The following is a 10,576-nucleotide window of genomic DNA, read 5'->3' as shown; positions in this document are numbered from 1 at the left end:
CCCCCAAAAAGAAGACAGGGTAATTTAAAGGGTCATTTCATCCACATTACAAAAATAAAACCATACTGAGGGTGTACTGTGAAGCGCAGGAAAAATCATAAGCACAGTGTAGCCTGAAGAACACAACAAGCAACAGCTGGTGGTTTAAAAACAATATATTTGGATTATAGCTATGTATATCCCATCTCACAGTTCTGTCTTTTTTAAACATTGACATTTTTCAACTTGGCGGTGCTCTTTGGGAGGCTTCAATAGTGTTTCTTAATTATCTTAAATCTACTTTGGATGTTTTGTGCTGCAGTATCTTCTTGTAATTCACAGGTATAATACATTCATATGATTTTGTTGTTTAGTTGGGATAAAACAAAACAAGTCAACAACATTGTCCTGAGCTTTCATGACCAATAGATTTATTTCTACACTGCACTCTAGTGGCCATAGTTAATGTAACAGAAGCAAATAAGGTACTTGTAGAGTCATAACAAGGCAGTGAGGATATTGGGGTGGATGGAAGAGTCAAAACGCTTTAACCCTCTGAATCACAGGAAGTTTCTGGACGTCTTTTGATCCTGTCACACTTCTCCTTACTTTGGGTTCATGTTTTACAGCAACATAAAGCCCTAGTAGGGAGGATGTTGGGGTGGATGTAAGGGTCAATAAAAGACTGGACTTGACCCCCCTGAATTCCAAGGAGTTTCTGGGCCTGTTTTGCTCCTGACATGTTTTTCCTCATTAGGGGCTCATTTTTCACTGCAATAAATAAACTTGCACCTATATGAAAACAACACAACCATGGCTAAAAGGAGTCAGTGTAGTTTCTCATTCATCCAGGTCATGGTTCTCCAAAGTTGTTTAAATCAATCCAACTGGACTTTAAGAAAGTTCCTTGAAGACGTTTCACCTCTCATCCAAGAGGCTTCTTCAGTTCTAAAAGGAGAGAGAACTACAACTAAGACTGCAACCTGGACAAGTCAGTCTAGAAAGAAATATTATATGACTCCGACATATTAAAGGAGGATTTGCACTTTCTCCACTATTTCTAGTGAAAAGACTTTTTCACTTGTTACTTTTCGACAATGCTTTTCCACAGCTACAGAGTGGGAGGACATCCCATATTCTATTTTTTTTTTGTTTTTTCCTTTCATTCAGTGTTATTTTGTTGCCTTTCTGTGCAAACTTACAAAGTCCATGCTAAAGGGAGTTATTCTCTCCCAGCTCCTTACCTGCCTGAAATGCCTCGTTTGAAGTCCAGGCTTTTCTTCTGTGTACGTCACCACCTAAGATATTTGCATAACGACTGCTCAGCAGCTACTTTGGCCCTCAAACAAACAATGAGCAGCTGGCTCACAGTCCAACATTGTTTCCTCGCAAGATGAGCTGCTTCTCCAAGAACTATTTCGCTAAACTCAGAGATCTGGCATTACAGAATACACAAGCTGCAACCTATGGAGATGAAAAATGAAGCCTGCAGTTCCTCAAATGTCCACTTGAAGCTGGCTCTAAAAGCCAGTCAATCCTTATAGACCTTCAAATTAAAATCTTCAATTTTACAGTAGAAATAAACATGTTTACAGCCTGGTACATAGGACAGTTTAGTGTCTGTAGCTAATTTTCCTGTTCATAACAAGTGTTCAGATGAGGAATTTTTTTAATCAAATTTGCCCATTTTAATTGTATTAAGGCTTAAAGTTAGGCAAGATGGAGCTGTTTAGAGTCTCAAAACCTCTCTTCAGGAAATCTATGGGTGATGCCACAGAGGCTTGGTCCATCTTTATGTCTGTGTAGATTCTCAGTCCATCTTTACAGTTAATGTTTCTGTTGCCAACGTTACCTCGTCTTTGTTGGGCCAGTTGGAAATATAATGGAGCATTTTAGTCAGAAAATAGTACAGTAAAAGAAAAATAATGTGATTTTGAACATCAATGCATGTAAAAATATTGGAATAGACCCTACAAAATGCTACTGTGAACCTGTAAATGTGCAGAATTTGGGAACTTTAAGGTTGGAGAGATCATGACTGCCGCAAATAAACTACAATGAAGTGAAGATTTGGTTAAAACATCAATAAAACTTATTTTAAAAAGTTTAAATAAAGAACTGACCTTTACATCTGAATGTCATCTTTCCTGCTGATCTGGAGATGTGGAGCACCAGGGAGAGCTCTGAGAATCCTACTGCTCCAAGAATGAGGTAAATGGAGTTTTATTTATGGTGCTCAATTTAGGATGATTAACCTATAAACACTGGACCTGCAATCATGAACCACTTTGCTGTCAATTACTAAATTAATCATCAGCCATTTTCATAAGTGATTAATCAGTTTGAGCAATTTACTAAGAAAAAATATCTAAATTCTGTGATTGCAGCTTCTTAAATATGAATATTTTCAGACAAGCTGAATAATTTCATGTTGTGGGCAAAACAAGACATTTAAGGATGTCATCTTGGTCTTTGGGTAACACCGATCGCCATTCTTCACCATTTTCTGACATTTTACAGACCAAACAACTAAAGAATTAATCTACAGTTAAAAAAAAAAAAAGAATAATCACAGGGAATTCAAAAGTGTTCCTGCTGATTCCCACCAAATTATCCAACAGTTATCACCAAGCATCACTGAAAACCAAACCAGAAATCATTAATTTTCTTAAATACCCATGGTTTAATAAAACCACTGGACATGATAAGTGTATGTGCACAATAAAAAAAAAAAAAAACATGAAGCTAAAAAGGTGGAAAAAAACTGAGATAATGTGGGAACAGTTTGACTCTCCAACAGCAGCGGGCCGATGAATGTGACAGAATGAGCCGTAATCACCACAGATGGGTCGTTTTCAACATATGACCGTCTTAAAAGCCAATGTGTTCCTGTGCAACACAAACACATGATGCAACATGTGTTAAAAAGGACAACAGTGAAACAATTTGGTGCTAATTCTCTTCTTCTTTACTCTTTAATCTTAATTTGCTGCAGCCTATAGTTATTTTTCCTTGTGGTAAAATGAATCACCTCTCCAGGCGCGATCTGCCCATTTTATTCCCTCACGGCAGCGTTCTCTGCTGCGACGTACAAGGCAGCCAGCTGTTGTAGGAGTCCGTGACCATTTGTATATCCCTATGTGCTACTAAGTGCTGTTCAGCAATCACTATAACCCCCAGTGATTAGAGAGCTGCAGGGCCAAGGATCCAAAGAAACCAAACTTCCAGCCTCCTTGTTTCCACCACTCAGACTCTCTGTTGGACCAAAAACTACACATGATGCCTGTTTTCCTGAAAAATCTTTAAATATTCATGATCCAGTTGTTACAGGTGACTCCTCAGGTCTCCCCTCAGCTGCACACAATAATGCAAAAAAAAAAAAAAAAAAATCCTCCTGCAGGGACTGCAGATCAGTTGCAGGCAGAGATATGTTGTGTAAAAAAAATCTCATGTTCCTATGTGGGCTCTTAAATTCTTAATTACTGTTTAATAAGTCATGAAATCTGCCATCCCTGACACTGCTTAATTGGAAACATATTATGTTCCAGTTACCAGAAGCCTCTGATGAGACCCTAAAAGAGCTGAAATCTAAACAGGTGCATCACGGGTAAAATAATTCATTTGCTAAATGAAGAGATTTAGTTGTCCTGAAGGGAATCTGGTGATAAAATCTGCAACAAACTACCAGGAAAAGCTTCTTGAGGAATGAAAGAGCAGCAGAACAAAACGACTGCATTAGTGACCGCTTTAATTACAGGCGACCATATTGTGGAAAATAAGAAATACGGTGAAAGACAGTCGCAACATTATCCTCCATCTCTCCGTCTGGATGCTCAGCTCCTCCCACATGCGTGCGGGGCTTCATTTGATCAAATCCTTCAACTTGGACCACTTAGGCTCAGCCGCACTTTTTACAACACTGCATTTGGGCAACGCAGCAACTTGCAGCTCCTCCACAGCCGAGCGCCAGTTCACACCCCGACCAGGCAGGCAGAGGAAGGAGCAGAGAGCCGGAGCAAGGACTTCCAGCATCCACAGCATCATTCTCCGCCGCCAGCGATGGATAGGGAGGTCATATTCTGCCCAAAGTGGCTCAGCGCGCTTTGGTTTCTGCTTTTCGCCGCGCTCTGCCTCTTTCACGCCGCCACGGCTGAGATAACTTGCAGGTCATGCCAGCCTGGGAACAAGTGGCGTGCACAGGAATTACTGCTGAGATTTGATACGAGTGGGCCCGCAACAGGGCGGAAAGGAGAAGTTTTCGGGGCAGGGAGAACCGGGGCTGCGATTGGCGAAAGTCGGCGGCTCCGTTGCGCAGCTGGGTCCGCCGAATGCGCCCGAGATCCGGCGGAATATTCGGACCTGAAACGGAATACAGACAAGCTGCGCGCAAGTGATAAAAACGGTGAGAAAGTTTCCGATGTGAGCCGCCACAGAAAGCGCGCCCGGAGGAGCAGCGGAGACGGTAAAGCGCAGAGAGAAGAGCCGGAGGAGGGCACCGGATCCGCGGCTGGACGCAGAGTGACGCGCTCTGAATTGCGCTGGAGCGGAGAGGAGCGGAGAGCCGCCGGTCCGAGGCAGGAGGAGCTAAAACTTAACAGCTCGACATTCGCCTTGGCCGGAGACTCTGCTCACAACCAGGCCATGGTGCACTGGTCCGGCCAGAACAGCAGCGTAAGTCATTTCTTCTGTCCACTTTAGAGCGGAGAGATGTGCGCTTGTGCTCGGCCGTCAGGTGGCCGCGAACCGGCGTCAGGGGAGCCGCAGCTCTGCCTGATGAGTGTGTGAGAGAAGCACTGAGTTCTTTAATTAAACTGTCACATCCAAGTCTGACATGAAACCACATATTGGTCTTTACTGCATATTTCCCCACATTAGAAAATTTTATTTTAGAAAACAGAGCTATTGTTCCCTTTTTTATTTCAACCATCATATTGTGGTTTAAAAATCAAAGGTTAAAAATCAGGCCTGAAAATGCACCTCTGGTCATCTGAGGACTTGTGTTTGAGTTGCAGAGGAGGGTAGAGTGACCTCCAGAAGCTGAGAGAGGGAGGTGGGAGAGAGAGGATTCTTTATCTTCAGTCTGAGAAGCTGAACTGATTTGGGGATAAAGCTGTTCATGTCGAGCATGGAGCCTCTCTGGCCAGAGGGCAGGATTTTCAAGTGGCGCTGCAGGTTGTGGGAGAGGTGAAGTAATTCCATCCTTCCTCTGCTGCAGACAGGCTTCCCCGAGCCACTGGCATAAAGGAGCCACAAAGTTTTGAGCTGCAGCTGCTTCTGGCTTTTAGGTCCTTTAGTGTAATGGCAGGAATTAGAGGATCAGGGGTTTGTCAGTGACGGAGGAAGGACATGTTCAGGTGCTGCTGTGGGAAGCTGCTCCATTACTGTTTGTGTGTTTGAGTTCCAGTGTAGGGGGTGAAGCATGTCGACACCCGGATATCAACCCCAAAGGAAACTTCAGAACTTTCTCGAGCTCCACTGTGTAGACTTCAAATCAAAACTGCAATTTTTCACAGCTTCCAAAGGCTGCAATTTAGGATATAGGTTCTGCATCACATCTGATCCAGAGTTTAAACTTGTTTTAGTGGTTTTGCAAAGTCCCGTGCTTGTGTGACAGTGAGGCTTTTGATAGTGCCTCATGTCTCCAGCACATGTTTTAAATCTGTTATGAATGTTAAACTGAAGCTTGACTTTAAAGGACTATTTTACAAATCAAATCGAGAATATTTTCCCACACAACTGTGTGGGAAAATGTTTGCTCAGCGTGAGAGAAGGTTGGTTTATTGTGAAAATGTTAATCAGGATAGATTTTTTAAATCAAAATGTTAGTAATTGAATGTCAAATATGGAAGAAATTAGAAGTCGAACAATGTTTTTTTTTTGGGCTGATACTGAAAAAAAAACATCAATTCCTCTTACTAGTAATCAAGGAGACCAACAACCATTAAGCATAATTAGAATTGTTGATTGGATTTTTGATATTTTTGTGATCAAATGTCAAATATGGAAAAATTAGAGGTTAAGCGATGTTTTGTTTTTCAGGGCTAATACCATAAAAAAAAAAAGAAAGAAAAGGAAACTGATCAAAGAGAACCATAATTGCTAAATACTTGCAGAAAGAATGACAATCTTGTTGCCAACATTTAGAATAACACTAATTTACCAGCATCTGCCCTTTGGTGTGGATTGGCCGTTGCTCATGTTAGGTGACCAATCAGACAGAGCTGTGGGCGGGACTTAGCTGAGACCACAAATTTTTAATTCATTTATTTTATCCGGAATTGGTTAAACACACTACTGATGACCAGACAAATGTTGAATAATCAGCCAGAAAAAAAATGGATAATTTTTCATCTTAAATCATTGAAATATTAAAATAATAGTCGCTGATCTTTTTTCTGATGATCTACTGATTGAATATGGGACTAATAATTTCACTGCTGACATCTCAGTCACATGAACGGTGGAGATTATCTCTCACGGTTTCTCCGAGGCACAAAACGTGACTCAATTTCTGATTAGAGGTGTCCTTTAATGTGGAGTTGAGTCAGATTTTGTCCACTTTGGTGTACATATTCACTTAGTGATAGCAGAAAATGAGTGAAATTGATGTTAAAGATGTCCAAAAACAAACCTTGTTTAATTTTTCTCTGTCCATGTTGTGTATGTAGCTGTACATTAGCTGTCATCCGCTGTGCGATGCGTCATATCACCAGTTTTAACAGGTGCCTTTTATGCTCCCAACAAATGCTGAACGCAGGAGAAGAAAAAGAGCACAAAGCTTTGAATCAGAACCGATGCAAACCTGCTTGTTGTTGTATCCAAAGTGATAATCTCAGCCTGAATGCTGTTTTTGATTATTGCTCCAATTAACACTAAAAGGTGGGACTTTGGGAAGTTGAACCAAACACAGTTAAAATATATTAATCTGTTTTCATGTTCTTCTAGATAAACATGATATAATTAGCAAAGACTCAAAGCAATGAAAGCTATAAAATCTGCTTTTTTACTCAAAAAACGAAGGTCTTTGGATTTGTCCGAGTCCTGACTGCTCCACAGGCTCGCTGCTATACCCACAACCACTTAGCCCTGTCTGTAACAAAACCAATTACAGTCAAACACGTATCAGCAGCTACCATGCCATCCACCTCGCTCCTCACTCAAACTCCATCCTGCGCCTCAGGTGTTTCTGTGGGCTCAAGAAACCACCGCATGGAAAGTGACCTTCCAAGTGAAGAGAGGAAATAAAAAGTCAGGATTTATTTATGCTCCAAAAACACCCAGATAGTCATTCTGGCTATTAAGCTGTTTGATTCTGCAACCACGGAACAATTTGCCCCGATTCTTTCAGCCGACGACTCACTCGAGGACATTAAATATGTAGAGTTGTCGCTATAAGCAGCAGCAGCAGCAGCAGAAGTCTTCGGTCTTTACAATCTGAGTTGCCGTATAAATAAACAGATGAGTCAACAACGGAGCTGAAAAGGATACAGATATTCGGGCTTCGATGCTCTTAATATTTAACCCCTCGAGGCATCGGCAAAGCTTTCCTCTTGTAGTCTGTGTGTCAGACTCGATTGGAGGTTATAATTATGACTCATGAAACGTCGGTCGCAGGAGTCGTACAGTGAAAACACGCATTAGGAGTGAAAATACTCACACAGAGTGACTGAATGGACTGATTTCAATAAATGATAGCAAAATACTTCATATTCGTGCAGAGATGTGCAGAAAGACCTCCAGCTAGCATTATGCTCCTGATTCGCTCTTGTGTATTCATATGCACTCAAATATGAGTCATAATAATACAAAAAAAACTACATGGTTTCAAACTTCACTAAAAGTCAAGGTTTCCTCATGAGATTTCCATTAATGAAGCAAAACCTTCTGCAAACTTCTCGCCCTTGAGGAGAGCGGACCCGCTGTGTTTTTGATCCTTTCCCGGATTTACGTCGTCATTTTGGTTGTTTGTGTGTGTGTGTGTGTGTGTGTGTGTGTGTGTATCTACCCTTTTCCTTTGTGTTTGTCTACTTCAGCTTCTCACATCCAGCAGAAAAGACATTTGACAGCTCTCAGAGAGCCGCTGTGAACTTGTTGCGTTGAGCCGTGTAGGTGGACAGCGCTGCACAGCCGCGATGGCAAGAAAAGATCTAAAGACTGTGTCCTTGTGCCGCAGAGAATCAATCAAGTCAAGAGCCTCCATGTCTCATTCAGAGGCAGCACTGTCAAGTCAATCTTTCTTACTGTTTTAGTGGCTTTTATTTTATTGTTTTTTCAGCAGAGACATCGCACAATATGTGTAGATACAACAGAAAGCTAATTGTCTTCAAGGTTATGTACAACGCACAGAGAAAAAGGATGGTAGATTCATGATAGATCCTGATGTTGCAAAGAATTTACACATTAAGCTACGGATTCTAACTTCTTAATATCCACCTTTTTTTTTTTTTTTTAGCAAGAAATTCAAATTGCTTGGAATCATTTAGTTTTTTAGACTCTTGCAGTGAAAACATTGAGTTTTTCAGCCAGTTTGTGCCCCTGTAGATGATAGAAAAGCAAAGAAACTACTGTTCTTCTCTCTGTGCACTCTTATTACAAAGTCAGGAACTTTTTGTGCTGTGGTGTTGGTGTCTTAAAATGGCTTACAGTGTTTGTATTGTGAGCCTTTGTGCTTCCAGATTGGGTTTAATCTAATTCAGAAAGGCCAGACCCCATTCAAAATACAGCAGCAGAATTCAGGCTGGAGAGTGTTTCAGTGTCCGACATAAAATACAGGAATAAATAAAGGTTTAACAGTACAAATAGTTAAATAGGTGCTACAATGCAAATGTGACACTAATATGTGTTCACGAAGCTGAATAACTTGGATACAGATGCTTTCTGATAAGAAAATCCTATCTCTAAATCGGCCCAGTGTAAGTGACATACATGTTAAGTTTTTTTTTTCTGTGTTTAGTCACATTTGACCTTTAAACTTTTGCAGCTCCACGTTAATTTTTTAAAAAGTTTTTGAGTAACCAAAAACCTGCCAGGTCTAACATTTCCATTTTTATCCAGTCTTCTTGACATTTAGCAAGTCAGTTTGAATGTCTCTGAGCAGCCTTTTAAATTAAACTTTGGTAAATCTGACATTAGAACGTGTTATCTCACTCCTGGAGAGTAGAAGCTTCTCTGTGCACAGCCTACTAAGCATCTACTGATTCATGGAAGGCATTTTTCTGGACATCTGTAAATTTTAGTGAGATGAAATATCTTTTTTTAAAAAAAGAAAAGCAAAATATCTCGTAGAAATTCAATCAGGCACTATAATGCAAACCGAAGCAGAGTCAGAAATGCTGTTAAAATTTAACACAGTTTATATTAAAAGCTAAAGAAAGCTGTCTTATGTTAACTGTAAGTCTCAGATCATTCTGATGAAAAAGAACTAAACATTTATCCAGACCATGCGTCATTTAAATAATATATTAAGAAATAACCTGTACGTACAGGGGCTGACAAAAAAGATAATGTGAAAATTTTTTTATTGCACCTAATGTAGAGGCCCATTAACAAAAACAAACAAAAAACCCCCCAAGAAAACCAAAACAAAAGGAGGCCCATTGTGCAACCAGTATGAAAAGTTACTCTGGAAGCCTGTATAACACCAGAATGGTTACCCTGGCTTCATAGATCAGAGACCCTCCAGCACAAACTGTAATTTACAGTTTTGATGCAGCAGATGTCAGAGTAAATAACATTCATACAGTGAGTCTGTGGCACTGATGTTGCAACTCTAACCAAATTTAATTCAGCGTAAATGAGTCGTATCTGTACGAGGTGGCATTTTTAGAGAACGCTCTGCAAACTTTGAAAAATATTGTTTTAATAACAGATACAGTCTGATCCTGGCACAGAGACCTCCAGGGTGGAAACGCTGTCGAGTGATTAGTTTTAGATGTTGCATAATTCAACAGAATAAAAATTGCATGTACATTATTTTTCTTTATTAACTTTAAAGGTCCCACATTGTCCCTTTTCTCAGCAAATGAAAGTCTCGCATGACCCCAGAATGTGTGTCTCAGTTTTTCAGTTCAAAATACTACAAATACGATTTATGTCCTGATTCCAGTCCTCTTCTAAACCGGCTGTTTCAGCGTCTGAAGCTTCAAACATGGCTGAGCTGCTGCTGTCCCCACCCCCTTCAGGAAGAAAACTCTCTCTGCATCTGTGATTGACATAGACATATGAGTGTCTGAGACCAGGACTTTCTATCACTTTTAACTTTCTCTCTGAGCATCAGTTTACATGCCATTGTTTTTAACTTCTGTGCTTGACGAATGTGTTCAGAGGATGTTGGAGTTATAAAATCAGGATTTTATAAAGCTAACATTAGCCACATTAGCTGAACACTAAGGGTTTTGCCATTGCTGTGTGGACATTGTCATGAAAAATAAAAGGAGTCCACTGGATGTTCAGTCCCTCAGATGCTGGGAGTACATGAAGACTCTTGTGTTCACTCTCATGAGTTTTGCTCATGGCGCAGACATTTTAGAGTTAGCAGAAGCAGGTGTAGAAAGTAATTAAACCTGCTGGACTGTGAGACAGCTGCCCTTTCTGAATG

General features: G+C 40.6%; 1 protein-coding gene across 7 annotated transcripts in view; it reads left to right on the top strand.

Annotated features, from left to right (window-relative positions):
- The first annotated feature begins 3,669 nt into the window (after positions 1 to 3,669).
- LOC111562803 (VPS10 domain-containing receptor SorCS1) overlaps positions 3,670 to 10,576 on the top strand; it is a 228,199-nt gene continuing 221,292 nt past the window's right edge. For all 7 annotated transcript variants that reach the window (XR_008601405.1, XR_008601406.1, XM_055009831.1 and 4 more), the window contains exon 1: positions 3,670 to 4,650. Coding sequence is in view for 5 of the 7 variants with exons in the window: in XM_055009831.1 (XP_054865806.1) it covers positions 3,685 to 4,650 (966 nt within the window). In the remaining 2 variants the exon portion in view is untranslated. The remainder of the gene's footprint in view (positions 4,651 to 10,576) is intronic.

Source organism: Amphiprion ocellaris, chromosome 4, assembly GCF_022539595.1.
Source record: "Amphiprion ocellaris isolate individual 3 ecotype Okinawa chromosome 4, ASM2253959v1, whole genome shotgun sequence".
Lineage (NCBI taxonomy): Eukaryota > Metazoa > Chordata > Actinopteri > Pomacentridae > Amphiprion > Amphiprion ocellaris.
This window is presented reverse-complemented; position numbering and strand designations above follow the sequence as displayed.